Here is a 15,479-nt window from a genome sequence, read left to right as displayed (position 1 = left end):
GGGCAACAGAGCCAGACTCTGTCTCAAAAAAAAAAAAAAAAAAAGAATGATGATACAGACTTATTTTAACATGGAAGGAGGTCCATGTTTGAGAAATAAAAGCAGATAACTGAATGATAGACACACTGTATTGCTTTTAAAAATCTGCATCTATAGGAAAATCTTGGAAGGATATACGCCAGAGCTAAACAAGGGCTTCCCTCTGAGTGACGCACCACTGGACAGCTACGGAGCTACAGTAAGGGCTCTGCCCAGAGCCTCCATCCCTTTTCACCATTTTTTTGTGTGTCCTTGGATTTGGTGTGGTCCCAACATGCAGCATCAGTGGCTTTTTGGAGGAATGCACTCAGACTACCGGCGTTAAGAGCTAGACAAACTTGTCAATCTATACCTGCCTCAGGCCCCTAACCAGTCACCTGCCAACGCAGGCTTTGCTGACCTCAAAAGCTATGACACTCTGAGCCCTGTCTTCACACTTCCCAACACCACGAAGGTACGTGTGTCTCCATCATTCCTAACAATGTTATCTTCGAGGAATGTTATCTTGGGTCACCAGTGCCCTCCTCACTGGTCCAACGGACACTTTCAAACACCAATTCCTTGATTTCACTGGGATGTCCAGTTCATCAACATCTCTCTTCTTTACCTGACATCTTCCTTACCTCCTTCAACAAATGCTCTTTCCAACAAGATAGTCTCTTACAGTTTCCTTTGCCTTTGGGGCTCTCCACACTCCAGTATCTAGGATTATTATCCTGTGTTAATCACTCCCCAAATGTATTCCTGGCTGTCTTAGTTCTGGACCCATACGGGCAACTGCCTCTTGTCTTCCCCTGGGTGGCTCTCACAGGACACAGGCCGTGTCCAAACATGAGCTCAGGGGCCCTGCATCCCACCCTGCTACGTTCCCTCCCACTGGGCTCCTCTCCAGTGTTTTGTCTAGCAGCGAAACTCTGTCCCGTTCTCTAGCCCTTGTCTCCGACTCAAGTCTGCTGAATCTACCTAACTTCTCCTGAACCCATCACTTCTCCCCATCACCTCTCATGTGCTCAGCTGCAGTCTCTCCCACAGTTTCTATCTCCCTCCAATCTACTTTTCACCCGGCTGCCAGAGAGACTTTTGTTTTTAAATACACACCTGAAATCAACAACTCCACTCCTAGGTTACACACCCAACAGAAATGTGTACCTAAGATCACCAAACACAGGAGCGAGAAGATTCACAGCGGCACCATTTCTGCAGCCAAATCTGCAAACAACCCAGATGGCCATGGACAGTGGAAATGGTAAGTAACTTGGGGTGTATCCGTACGATGGAATACCACACAACAATGAAAGTAGATGAACTACAGTTACATACAAATACAAAGACAACACTTCGGGAGGCCAAGGCGGGTGATCCTTAGAGAACAGGAATTGGAGACCATCCTGGGCACCAAAGGAAGCCCCATCTCTGTGAAAAATTTAAAAATCAGGGGTGCATGGCTGCACATGCTTGTAACCCCAGCCACTCCGGAGGCTGAGGCAGGAGGATCACTTGAGCCTGGGAGGCTGAGGCTGCAGTTAGCCAAGATCCTGCACTGAACTCCAGCCTGGGCGACTGAGCAGAGCTCTGCCTTGAAAGAGAGAAAGTAAGGGAGAAAAAGGAAGAAAGAGGGGGAGCCACGGAAAGCGGCTTTGCTGTAGGGCTGGTTGTAGGGCCACATTCACCAAGGTCCCATGGGTCTAAGGCCAACTCCGAAGATGGAGGTTAGCACAGCGGACGTCCCCTGGGCTGGCTGTGAGCCACCGGCACCCAGCTGGCTGCTTTCACCGGTAAGTTCACTTGGTAAAAGCTCATTGTGCTCTTGCTTTTGTTCTTGCATAAACATCACTTCAACACAAAATTTTCATAGAAAGAAAAACGCCTCCCTGACAATGCGATGTCCGCTTGACACCAGGGCCCAGCGTTGCCCGTGGAACAGGGCCAGAGTCCTCCACGAGCGTTAAGGCTGCCGTCCACCCGCCTTCTCCCCCAGGTCCTCCAGGCGGGACCCGCAGCCTGCAAGCCAGAGCCCCGGGATGACAGGACTCGCGGCCTGACCCCCGCCGTCACCCTCATCTGCTCCTCATGGCGGCCCTCCGCCCCGCCCCCGTGGCCCCTTCCTGCCTGCGGCCCCTCACCCGCGCCCTCCTCCCCTGGTGTCTCCCTTCCCCCCATCTCCCCGGTATCCCCCTTCACCCCCTTGACCTCTCACATCCCCCCCGCCCCCTCCCCTAGCGTCCCCTTCCTCCCTGCAGCCCCCCGCCACCTCCGGGGTCCCCTCTCCCCCCACCCTCCCACAGCCCCTCACTCCCCACCTCCCTCCCCAACGCTTCCCCGGTGTCCCCCTCTCCTCAGCGGCCCCTCATCACACTAGAGGAGCCCTCTCCCCGGTGGCCCCTCTTCCGAATCCCCCTATCTCCGCAGCCCCTCACCCCCCCATACCCCCTCCTTCTCCACGCACCCTCTCTCCCCCGCGGCCCCCCCCCCGAGTCCCCCTCCCCTCAGAGTTCCCCTGGCATCTCCCCTGGCATCCCCCTCCCCCCGCGGCCCCGCCCCCTCCCCTTCTCCACCCGCCCTGTCTCCTCCGCGGCCCCCCACGTGCCCCCATGGCCTTCCCACCCAAGCCCCCCACCCCCCGGAGTTCCCTGCCCCCGCCCGCCGCTCCCCTCCCCTCTCCAGCCTGCGTTCCGGACGCCCTGACCTTTGCCGAGGCAGGCATCGCAGTACACGTGCCCGCAGTTGGTGAGGCTGAAGCACGACGTCCTCTGGGGCGGCTGGAAGCAGCGATTACAGAACACCCAGTTGGCCATGCCAGGCAGGCGACCGCAGCGGCGAGGCCGGGCCCACGCGAGGCCCACGCAAGGCTGGGACCAGCCTCCACGCGCTGGGCCCGCGGGCGGGCAGCTCTGCGCCTGCGCAAACTCGACGGCAGCTCTGCGCCTGCGCACTGGAGCTGGCGCCCTCCCGCCAACACCGCGGGCGGCCCTGCAGCACTAGTGAGGGCGCGTCTGACTCCTCTCCCGGGTGGTTTTAGCTGGAGTAGGCGGAGGAACGCACCGCGAGCACCGACGTCCCGTCCCTGTCTTTGCGGTCCTCAGGTGTTTTGTGGAAGCCCGGCCTGGGTGGCGGGCGCTGGGAACGGCGGCGGCGCTGAGGCGGCGTCGGGCGCTGGGAATGGCGGCGGCGCTGAGGAGGCGTCGGGCGCTGGGAATGGCGGCGGCGCTGAGGAGGCGTCGGGCGCGACCGCAGTGGGGGAGGGGCAGAAGGAGCGCGGAGAGGGTGAGGGATGCTGGCCAGGCCCACCACGAGGGCTGGGAGCTGGGCCTGAGGCCAGGGCCGCCGGGGTAGTGTGCGGGGCAGGCCGGGGAGGAGTCAGGAGAGTGGGTGTGGGGGCCCTGGGAGCGGGATGGGAGGGAGAAGTGGGTGTGGGAGTTGGGGTGGGAGCAGGAGCGGGAGTGGGGATGTGGGAGTTGGGGTGGGTGTGGGGCCGTGAGGCGGTGGGGTTGGACGGCGGTGTGGGTGGGGCGGTGCGGGTTGGGGTGGGGTGGGGGTGGGGCGGTTGGGGTGGGGTGGGGGTGGTTGGGGTTGGGGTGGGGCGGTTGGGGTGGGGGTGGGGCGGTTGGGGTGGGGGCTAGGTCGCACTCTGCGCTTTCGAGCTAGTGACCAGGTGGCTGCTGGTGCAGAGACCTCACCACGGGAGGCCTGAGCCTGCTTCCTCTGAAACAGAAGGCGTAGCCTGGGAAGGACCTTTGCTGCTTCCAGCTTCCAGCATGGAGAAGTGAGTTTTTATAAAATTGCCCTCCGCGTGGTTCTGAGAGTTTCCACCCTCGGGACGCTGCAGAGCTCCGATGGAGAGGCTCAGGCACGTGCTTGTGCCGGGAGAGCACAGGGTGAGTGCTCTCCGTAGCTGCGGGCCAAGTGGCCCCTGCGCCCATACAGCTGTTTCCAGGGCCTCGTGTGAAAAACGTCTTGGTAATTTTATGTTGATTACATGTTAAAGTGATATTTTTGATATATTAGGTTAAATATATCACTAGCGTTGATTTTACCCTTTCAAAAAATCCTTTTCAATGTGGAGACTAGGAAACACAGAATTACGTATGGGCTGGGTGCGGTGGCTCACGTCTGTAATCCCAGCACTTTGGGAGGCTGAGGCGGGCGAATCACCTGAGGTCAGGAGTTCGAGACCAGCCTGGCCAACATAGTAAAACCCCCTCTCTACTAAAAATACAAAATTAGCAGGCATGGTGGCAGGCGCCTGTAATCCCAGCTACTCAGGAGGCTGAGGCAGGAGAATCCCTTGAACCCAGGAGGCGGAGGTTGCAGTGAGCCGAAGTCACACCACTGCACTGCAGCCTGGGCAACAGAGTGAGACTTTGTCTCAACAACAACAAATTAGAATTATATATGTAGCCCACTTTTATTTCTGTTAGACAGTGCTGATCTCTACCAAGTTTAAAATAGCAAGACCAGCAACATGGCAAAACCACCTCTCTACAAAAATTAGCTGGGTGTGGAGGTGGGTGCCTGGGGTCCCAGCTACTCGGGAGACTGAGGTGGGAGGATCGATCACTTGGGCCCTGGAGGTCGAGGCTGCAGTGAGCCTTAGGGCACCTGTGCAGCAGAGCGAGACTCTGTCTCAAAAATAAGTAAGAACAGGATGAGGTGCCTGATCTGTCAAATTCAGAAGCTATATTATAAAAGCATTCTATCAATGTTATAATGATATAATGTTAATTTCAATCTCTGGTATCTTTGAAATCATAAAAGGAATACACATTTATGCAGGTATTTTGATTTATTAACTCAAACATTGTGCAAATTATTTGTCCTTATTGATAATATTTTAAACAAGCTTCTTAGCTATAAAGAAGTCTTTCAGGTATTTCATTTGGAAAATTCCGACTGAGATAAGGATTAGTATTTGTGCAAAAGCCCACCATAAAACATTGCTATTTGTGTCTTCACTGGTCATCCGAAAATTTTCTTCACGGTCCTGTGCGAAAAAGAAATAGACAGGTTTAGTGTCATAAAGTACTTAACTCATGATTTTGAGGAGAGGGTTGTTGTGGGCATTCAAGGTATTTAATATTACCCAATTAATACCTTACACCAATGTATCCGTGCAGTCTGCTTTTCTAAACCAGAATCCATTGTTTAGCCAAGTATAAGAGAGTAAAAATCAACCTTATAAAAGATGTTTTTGTATTTTGGTGTAAAATATCAGGAATTTGACCTATTTATATATTTTATTTGCTACCATCAGGCAAAGCGAACATTACCCAATAGTGGTAGATTTCATGATTTGAGTCCAGCTTTTATGCCAGGCATTAGACCAAGCACTTGCATGCCTTATTTGCTTATCACACCTGTCCTTATCTACCTGGTAAGGAAACTGAAGCTTAGAGATGACACAGATTACTGACATGTAGATGAGATTTAAGCCCATATCTAACCAACATCCACTTAGTGTAGTGACTCAAAAAGCACCTAATGTTATAAGAATAAAATTGTGATTTGGAAAGTGAGTACACACGAGTCTCTACAAATATATAGGATGCATTTGGAAGCATTTATTCATTCTGCAAGCTCACACCCTGTGCTGCTGGGGACTTTGTTAGGCACAGGGCATAAAAAGATGAATGAACTGAAATGCTCTTTCCTAGAGGAGCTCATGGTCCAGCAGACAGAGTGAAGAAAAATTGCTCTCTCCAGTCCCTGTGAGTCCACACAGTTCTACCTCAGATAGAAAGAGTGAGGAACAGGCAGTTCATTCTTTCCTTGGTCCAGGGGCTTTGCATTGAGAAATGCGTTGCTAGTAGCAAGAGATAAAATAAGCTGAATAGGCAGACTGACCCTTTGATAGTTTTGTTCTTTGACTATTTGCCCAATTTGTTCAATTAGATATTCAAGCTTGAAGGTAAGTTCATTAACTTTGTCCTTTGCTTGAGCAATGGCCGCATCAAGGTCGTGTTCTCCAACTCGAATATCTAAGTGGATCCTCTGTACAAACAGTAAAAAGGAAAAAATGGCATGTTTTTAAAAACAGCTCCACTCTTTTTCCTTACTTTCTCACTCTTGTATCCTCCCATTCCTCTGTCCTTCCTTTTTCTCCCTTCCCCCTTTTCATAAGCAGGGCGCTACTTCACTCTTCAGCTCCCTTTTTTCCCTCAGTGCCATTCTTCCTTGTTCTACTTGGTAGTCTTTCTTGTAATAATAATGCATTAAATGGTAAATTACTGACCTTACAGTATATTTATACCTTCCTGAACATCAAATTAACTATTAGGTAAATGACTTTGGTTTGGAGAAAATTTGATTAACGTTCTGAGGGAAATTTTCTTTACATATAACTAAATTTCTTATGCTAAAGTACAAATTGTTTTCATCAGTTCTGAACACATTTAGAAAACAGCCAATCACCATCTACCGTGTAAGAGTTTTATTTATTAGAATTCCATTATTAATTCACTCTTCAGCCTTCACTTGTTTTCAAGCCTGAATAATCACAGTTCTTTTAACCTTCCCTCACGGCTCTTATTTTTCAACCCTTTAATCAACTTCATGGCTCTCCTTTGAACCCCTTCCAAGCTCTCCAGCTCCCTCTTTGGTTGCTGCGATGAGATCTGGGCATAGGACTTTAATAAGTTTCTAGCCAGTTTGAGTGTAATGGATCTGCATACCAGTGTCATGCTTGAATAGTGCTGACGCTGTGTTCATCAACAAGGACATGGGGAGCATGTACTTACCAGCCTATTCCCTCCAAATGACACAAGCCTCGTAGAATTAGATTCTAAGCAAATGATGTGTTCACCAGGTGAATGTGAAGTAAAATAGAATGTCCCTTGCGGGCCATATAGCTTCGACAATATTACCTAGAATTAAGGATTTCCGTAGATTGAGTTTATTATTTCCTAGTTTCCATTCTTAAAAATAAATCTCGTCTATATATTATCTAGTAAAAAATTGTGCCATTCCTAAACAAGAAATCAAATGGCTAATAAACATGAAAAATATTCAGCCTTGCTAGTAATTAAAAAATTCAAACTACAGTAAGATTGCCCTTGTTCATTGTCAGATTGACAAATATTTAAAAGTATCCAGGGATAGTATGGAGAAAACACTCTCCCACTACTGTTGCCCCACAGAATATCCCAAGAACTGTGGAACAACTACAAAAGGTATAACTTGACACATAATGGGAATACCGAATGGAAGAGAAACAGAGAAAAGAAAAGAAGAAATATTTGAAGCAATAATGACTGATAATTTTTCCCCAAATTAATATCAGATACCAAGCCATAGATTCAGGAAGCTCAGAGTATACCAAACAGGATTAATCCCCTCACCCCCTCATGAAATCCCCTCAACCCCAAGATGAAACCAAAAAGCTACAGCTAGGAATATCATTAAAACTGCAGAGAAGCAAACACGAATAAGAAAATCTTGAGCAGCCAGAGGGGGGAGAAACCTTATTTACAGAGCAGCAAACGTAAAAATTGCATCTGACCTCTCCTCAGAAGCTATCCAAACAAGAAGAGAGTAGAGTGAAATATTTAATGTATTGGGAATAAAAAATGACCAACCTAGACTTTGGTATCCTGCAAAATTATCCTGCAAGAGATAAGAGGGAGTAAAGCGTTTCTCAAACAAATAAAAACTGAAGGAATTTTTGCTGGTAGATCTGCCTTGTAAGAAATGTTAAAAGAAGTTCTTCAGAAAGAAGGAAAATTATGTGGGTCAGAAACTCAAATCTGCATAAAGGATGAGCATTAGAAAAGTGGAGGTAAAATTAAAACTTTCTATTTTCTTATTCTTTTTTTTTTTTTTTTTTTTTTTTGATGGAGTCTTGCTCTGTCACCCAGCCTGGAGTGCAGTAGCGCAATCTGGGTTCACTGCAAGCTCCGCCTACCGGGTTCATGCCATTCTCTTGCCTTAGCCTCCAGAGTAGCCAGGACTACAGGCGCTCGCCACCACGCCTGGCTAATTTTTTGTATTTTTAGTAGAGACGGGGTTTCACCATGTTGGCCTGGATGGTCTTGATCTCTTGACCTTGTGATCTGCCTGTCTCGGCCTCCCAAAGTGCTGGGATTACAGGCACGAGCCACCGCGCCCAGCCTCTATTTTCTTATTTTTTTATTTTTTTTTTTTTTTTTTTTTTTTTTTTTTTTTTGAGACGGAGTCTCGCTCTGCCGCCCAGGCTGGAGTGCAGTGGCCGGATCTCAGCTCACTGCAAGCTCCGCCTCCCGGGTTCACGCCATTCTCCTGCCTCAGCCTCCGGAGTAGCTGGGACTACAGGTGCCCGCCACCGCGCCCGGCTAGTTTTTTTTTTTTTTGTATTTTTTAGTAGAGACGGGGTTTCACCGTGTTAGCCAGGATGGTCTCGATCTCCTGACCTCGTGATCCGCCCATCTCGGCCTCCCACAGTGCTGGGATTACAGGTTTGAGCCACCGCGCCCAGCCTCTTATTCTTAACTGACCTAAGAAATATCACTTTATTCAAGATAATGGCAACAATGTATCGAATGATCATAGTTTACATGTAAGTGAAATTAGTGATAGCCATGATAAAATTAGGGTCAGCAAGGAAGAATTAGGAATACTTTGTTAATAAAAGGCACTTGAGGCTAGGCATGGTGGCTCACGCCTGTAATCCCAGCACTTTGAGAGGCGGAGGCAGGCGGATCACCTGAGGTCAGAAGTTCAAGACCAGCCTGGCCAACATGGTGAAACCCTGTCTCCACTAAAAAATAAAAAAAAAAAATTAGCCAGGCGTGGTGGCGGGTGCCTGTAATTCCAGCTACTCAGAGGGCTGAGGCAGGGAGAATTGCTTGAACCTGGGAGGCGGAGGTTACAGTGAGCTGAGTTCATGCCAGCCTGGGTGACAGAGTGAGACTTCATCTCAAAAAAAAAAAAAAAAAAAAAAAAAGGCATTACCTGTGAAGTGGTAGCGTATAGTGTTATTTGAAATTAGACTTGGACTAGTTGTGAATGTATATGGCAAACTCTAGGGCAACTTCATATGCTAACAGATAGAATGGAATCACAGAAAATGCTCAATTAAAACCACAAAAGGCGTGAAAAAGAGGAGAAGAAAAAAATAGAACAAAGAATGAGGGCAACGAATAAAAAATGGTAACAAATATGGCAGATAATCCAGCTATATAAATCATCACCTTAAATGTTAATGATCTGTGTCTTTGACCTCAGTAGAGTGGCACCTGGTTGGTGGTGCCCATCTTATATCAGCCAGGGACAAAGCAACCCCTCGTTCATCCCAGCTTGGCTTTTAATCTGTACCCATACCTGGTTCATGCCTTGGACACATGGAAAAAAAATGTCAATGGTCTAAATACACCAGTTAAAAAATAGAGTGGATCAAAAAATGAGACCCAACTATATGTTGTCTATAAGAAAATCATTTGAAATGTAAAGACACATAGATTAAAAATGAAGGGCTAGAGAAAGATACACCATGCTAACCTTAATCAAAAGAAGGCTGGAGTAGCTGTATTAATTTCAGGCAGAGTAGACTTCAAAAGCAATGAAAATTATCAGGGATAATTACATAATGGAGCAGTACATAATGATACAGGGGTTAATTCTCTAAGAAGACAACAATCCTCAACGTGTATCCACCTGACAATAGAGCATGAAAATATGTGAAGTAAAGCCTGACAGAACTGCAAGGGAAAAATAGATGAACACTTTATTATAGTTGTTTTCAACCCCTTCTGTCAAAAATGGTCAGATCCTGCAGGCCAAAATCAGTAAGGACATCATTGAACTCAGTAGCACCATCAGTTGACTGGACATAATTGACACCTATGATTACTTTATCTAATGATAGCAGAGGACACATTTTCCTCAAGTTTATATGGAACATTCACCAAGGTAGACCACATTCTGGGCCATATATCACACCTTAACGAATTTAAAATAATAGAAATCATACAATGTATGTTCTCAGGCCACAATGGAATTAAACTGGAAATCAGTAACAGAGAGATAGCTGGAAAATTGCAAAATACTTGGAGATTAAACAGCACACTTCTAATTAACACGGGTCAAAGAAGAAAAGACAAACTACAACTTATCAAAATTTGTGGGATGCGACAAAAGCAGTGACTAGAGGGAAATTGAAAGCATTGAATCCATATACAGTTGGCTCTCTGTAATACCAGGTTTCACTCCTGGATTGAACCAGCCATGGATTGAAAATATTTGAAATATGTATATATAACAAAAATAATACAAGTGAAAAACTACAGTGTAACAACTCTGCAGCATTTACATTGTATTAGATAAAAGTAATCTAGACGTGATTTAAATTAATGCAAGGATATGCACTAGTTACCTGCAAACTACACCATCTCATATAAGGGACTTGAGCATCTTCAGAATTTTATATCTTTGGAGAGTCCTGGAACCAATACCCCGCAAATACCAAGGGATGACTGTATTCAAAAGCAAGATCTAAAATTAATAATCTAAGCTTCTACCTAAGGAAACTAGAAAAAGAAGAGAAAATTAAGTGCAAAGTAAGCAGCAGAAGAAAAATAAAAACAGCAGAATCAATTAAAAACAAGAAATAGAAAAAAATCAACAAAACCAAAAGCTGATTCTTAGAAAAGGTTAAAAAGCTTCTAGCCAAGCTAAGAAAAAAATGAAGATGACACAAATTACAAATACCAGAAACAAAAGAAGGGGCATCGTTACAAATCCCATGGACATGAAAAGAATAATAAAGAAATACTGTGAACAACTCCATGCCCACAAATTTGATAACCTAGGTGAAACTGACCAATTCCTTGAAATACACAATCTAATAAAATACAAGAAGTAGACAATCTGAATAGGCCTATATCTAGTAAGAGGTTGAATCAATAGAAACTTCCCAAAGCAGAAAGCACCAGGCCCAGATGGGTTCAGTGGTGAATTCCACCAAACATTTAAGGAAGAAATTGTGCCAATTCTCTACAATCTCTTCCAGAAGATAGACGCAGAAGGAATACTTCCTAATTCATTTTATGAGGCCAGCATTACCCTAATACCACAACCAGACAAAGACATTATAAGAAAACTACATATTATATCTCATGAATATAGATGCAAAAACTCTTAACAAAATATTAGCAAATGAAAATCCAACAATATATAAAAATTACCACAACCAAGTGGGTCTTATTACAGATATGCAATTAGCATTAGAAATCAATTAGTGTAATTCATCACATCAGTAGGTGAAAGAAGAAAAATCATACCATCATATCAATAGATGCAGAAAAAGCATTTAACAACAGCCAACACCCATTTATGATAAAAATGCATCAAACAAGGAACACAGGGGAACTTAATTTGATGAAGAACATCTACAAAAAAACCTATAGCTATTACACTTATTGGTCAGAAACTAGAAGCCTTTTCTTGGTGGACTGGAAGTCCTGGCTAATGCAGTAGAAGGAAATAAGGAGTTTGGGAAGGACGAAATAAACTTTGTTCACAGGTGACATGACTCTTTATGTGTAAAACCCAAAAGAATTGACAAACTGCCAGAACTAGTAAGTGATTATAGTAAAGTTGCAGGGTACAAGATGAATATAAGAAAGTGAATCACTTTCCTGTATACTAACAATGAACAAGTGGAATGTGAAATAAAAAGCACGGTATCATTTACATTAGCACCCTCCCTCAAATTACTTATTTATAAATCTAACAATATGTGCAAGACCTATATGAGGAAAACAAAACTGTGGTGAAAGAAATGGAGAGAAGTCCATGTTCATAGATAAGAAGACTTCTTATTGTCAAAATCTCAGTTCTTCCCAACTTGATCTATAAATTCAACAGAATCCCAGTAAAATCCTAAAACTATTTTGTGAATATTGACAAGCTGATTCTAATATTTATATGGGGAAACAAAAGACCCATAATAGCCAACACAATGTTGAGGGAGAAGAATAAAAGAGGACTAAGACTACCCAACTTTAAGATTTACTATGAAGCTGCAGTAGTCAAGACAGTGTGATATTGGTGAAAGAATAGACAAACAGATCAATGGAACAGAATAGAGAGTTCAGATGTTGTTTCAGGCAATTTCAATTTTCAAAGAATGAGTCTTCTATGTCTTAAAAAAACAGTGAATGGGTTTTAATGTGATAGTTTTTGGCTCAACTAAAATTTGGCTCTGGGTTTAATGTACTTTGGAGACATTTTCAGATTGGTCATTAAGGATTATTGGGAAAGTACAAAAGAGAATTGGGGTTTGATATAACGGAACAGAAAGTGGGCTAGAAGCGTAGATGTGGGTGTGTAGAGAAGAGGGGGTAGCTGTCTTGACAAGTGCTGGAGCTAGGAAAACAGTCCCAGTGGAATTATTGTCAGTGAGGTGCCAGAGGTGCCAAGAGAAAACTATTGAACAGGTAAAAATCAAGTGTCCAAAAATCCATCTGGATTGGAGTCTTCAGCACAGCTCTCTGTCTCCACATAAGTGGGGGTGTCATAGTGTCTTCCTGAGCTTGGGTCAACCAGTTATCCAGTTTTATGAGAGTGGGAGTCCTGTCCTGCCTACTTCAAGCACCCTTTTCTTGCCAGCCTGTTATGTTCTCCAAGTCTTTGGTCCACAACTATTCTGCTACCCCATGAGCACAGCTCCAGGACAACTAGGTTTGAGTTAGTGGACTGAGGAATTCATTGTCTTGAGCTTACATAGTGGGGGATGGATATCTCTGTTATATCCATTGTATATATGAGAAAACAGCATCAAAGCAGTCAAATAACCCTTCCAAGGTTTTAGCTTATATGTGACAATCTATGCTTGAGTTTGATCCTGACTCCAAAATCCATATTCTTTCCACATTACCTGGTGACTTTTGTACTCCTCTGCTAACTCCTAGTGAGTAAGAGGTATATAAGACCAGATAGTCCCTGAGGCTGCTGCATTGCTAGAGAACGCCCATGCCAAAATGGGAGGAGTTGGCTTATCTGACCCTTGTGCTTGGGTGGGGCTGCAGCACCAGCAAAGCAGATGGGGCCTGGGTGGTGCAAAACCACAGGGGTGCTTTGGCCCTAAGGTCCCTTTTGCCTAGCAAGATCAGCAGACCTCAAGATGATAAATCTGGGGCTCCTCATTTTATTTTTTAAAAGCTTTTTATGTTATGAAGCCTGTCTCTGCTTCTCAAATAAACTATAGGCTCATTGAGGGCAGGCACTTTCTATGTTTTTATGTGATGCTATCATTCAGTGCTATATGCATTAAAAATTATTAATGCCAGTGTGTAAGTGCTACTGTAGAGATTTTAAAACTGGGCTACATGATACCTGAATTTTTGGCAAATGAAAAATTTTAGTAACAAAGTATAAAACAATGTTTTACCTCACCATTGTAAGTTGTAATAGTCACAAACATTCCCAAACCAGGAGCAGATTCAAGGAACGTATGTCTGCCTGTGTCCCATTGCTGTATCTTGAAAGTCCCTGTTTCAAAAATATAAGACATTACAAGATGTAAGAAACAGTAATAATGTTTATTAGATGTTACTGCTAAATTAAATGAATTTATCTTTCTCAGTTTACCTAAATCGTAAAACACTCTTAGTCTAAAGAGCTATAACTTGGCGATTAGGTATCTAACAGAGTAGAGGACTCTGGAATATAGAGGAAGACTTGAGTTCTTCATTTCTCACGCTTGTTGACTAGGTAACTTGACAAATTATTTCACCACTCTAAGCCTCCATTTTCTATTCAGAAAAATAGGGGTAATATATATCCCTCTCAAATCTCAGTTGTGAGAACTGCCGAAAATAAGCGTATGAAAGGTTTCCACCTAGAATGTAAACTCCATGTGAGCTGCCATTAAGAGATAGAACTCTTGGACCTTTTCCAATACCTCCCCGGTAGTTCTCCCTGCTTTAACTTCTTCCTCCCATAACTTGGTCCCATACACTTCCAGCAGAATTCCTTGCTAAAACATCAGTGTAGTCATGTCAAATCTTTCATTTCATTGTCTTCAGAGGTTTCTGCTAAAGGCTGGATCTGAAGGAGTCTCTGACTTTCTCCCATTAGTATGTGGTAGCTATCATATGGCTTAAATTCCCTCATGTGCCCTTGAAAGGTACAATGGGAATGAAAACCCAGCTAACATTTGTTGGACCCATATTTTGTGCCAGGCACTGTGCTAAGCACTTAACTTGCATCACACATGTATAGATTTATGTAAGTATAATATATGCTTATAAAGTACAAATATTATAAAATTTTATAAAGGTGAGGGAAAAGGCACTACACTGAGTTTGAATCCTGACTACTGCTTGCTAGCTATGTGGACAAATTAATTTTTCTATACTTTAGTTTCATTTATCTAAAATCATTATAAAAGTAGTATTTACCAGCCAAGCGTGGTGGCTCATGCCTGTAATCCTAGCACTTGGGGAGGCTGAGGCAGGCAGATCACTTGAGGCCAGGAGTTCGAGACCAGCTTGGCCAGCGTGGCGAAACCCCATCTCTACTAAGAATACAAAAACTAGCCGGTTGTGGTGGTGCATGCCTGTAATCTCAGCTACTCAGGAGGATGAGGCAGGAGAATTGCTTGAACCTGGGAGGCAGAGGCTGCAGTGAGCTAAGATTGTGCCACTGCACTACAGCCTGGGCGACAGAGCAAGACTCTGCCTCCAAAAAAAAAAAAAAAAAAAAAAAAAAAAGTAGTATTTACCTATGTAGGGTTATTGTCATAAAGATTCAGATGTTTGTAAATTGGTCCATTAGAATGGTGCTTGACACAGCACTGAATAAATGTATTTTATATATATATACACATACATATATAAATTATACATATATACAATTGTGCCTCAGTATCCATGAGGGATTGGTTCCAGGATGTCCTCAGGACACCCAAATCCACAGATACGCAAGTTCCTTATACAAAATGGCATTGTATTTGCATATAACCTATGCACATCCTCCCATATACTTTAAATAATCGCTAGATTACTTATAATGCCTAGTATGTAAATGCTGTGTAAATAGTTGTTATACTGTATTGGGTTTTTATTTGCATTTTTATTGTTGTATTGTTATTTCTTGTTATTTTTTCTAAAATATTTCCCATCTGCATTTGGCTGAATTTGCCAATGCAGAATTTGTGGATATGGAGGGCCCACTGTATACACTCACACACTTTTTAGTAACCAAGGTGATTTTTCCCTTACCACCACATTATGCTGTCTCCATCTGGAGAAAGGAAATTCTGTGCAGAGACTATGCAAAAGTCCTGAGGGCAGGAGGATGCTTGGAATTTTCAAGGAGCAGCAGAATGGCTGGAGTGAGGTTAGCAGGGAAAGAATGGTAGGAGGTGGGGTTGAAAAGGTAGCAGGGGCCAGATCATAGAGAGTCCCTATGTCCATTGTAAGGATTTGGAGAAGCAGTTGGGTAGAGGAGTGACGTGATGTGACTTT

At 44.3% G+C, this 15,479-nt stretch overlaps 1 protein-coding gene and 1 non-coding gene across 2 annotated transcripts in view; one reads left to right on the top strand and one right to left on the bottom strand.

The window, feature by feature from the left end:
* The window catches only part of RNF212 (ring finger protein 212), a 144,661-nt gene that overhangs the window by 54,649 nt on the left and 74,533 nt on the right, over positions 1-15,479 (bottom strand). Inside the window, exon 2 of the mRNA XM_050790744.1 lies at positions 2,726-2,924. Within this exon, the coding sequence (XP_050646701.1) occupies positions 2,726-2,834 (109 nt within the window). The 5' untranslated portion in view covers positions 2,835-2,924. The remainder of the gene's footprint in view (positions 1-2,725; positions 2,925-15,479) is intronic.
* Positions 9,220-9,354, top strand: LOC126955869 (small nucleolar RNA SNORA48). The gene has a single exon (XR_007726155.1). It is a non-coding gene; the product is annotated as a small nucleolar RNA SNORA48 (small nucleolar RNA).

This window comes from Macaca thibetana, chromosome 5 (assembly GCF_024542745.1).
Source record: "Macaca thibetana thibetana isolate TM-01 chromosome 5, ASM2454274v1, whole genome shotgun sequence".
Lineage (NCBI taxonomy): Eukaryota > Metazoa > Chordata > Mammalia > Primates > Cercopithecidae > Macaca > Macaca thibetana.
The sequence above is the reverse complement of the archived record's forward strand: the minus strand, read 5'-3'. Positions and strand labels throughout refer to the sequence as shown.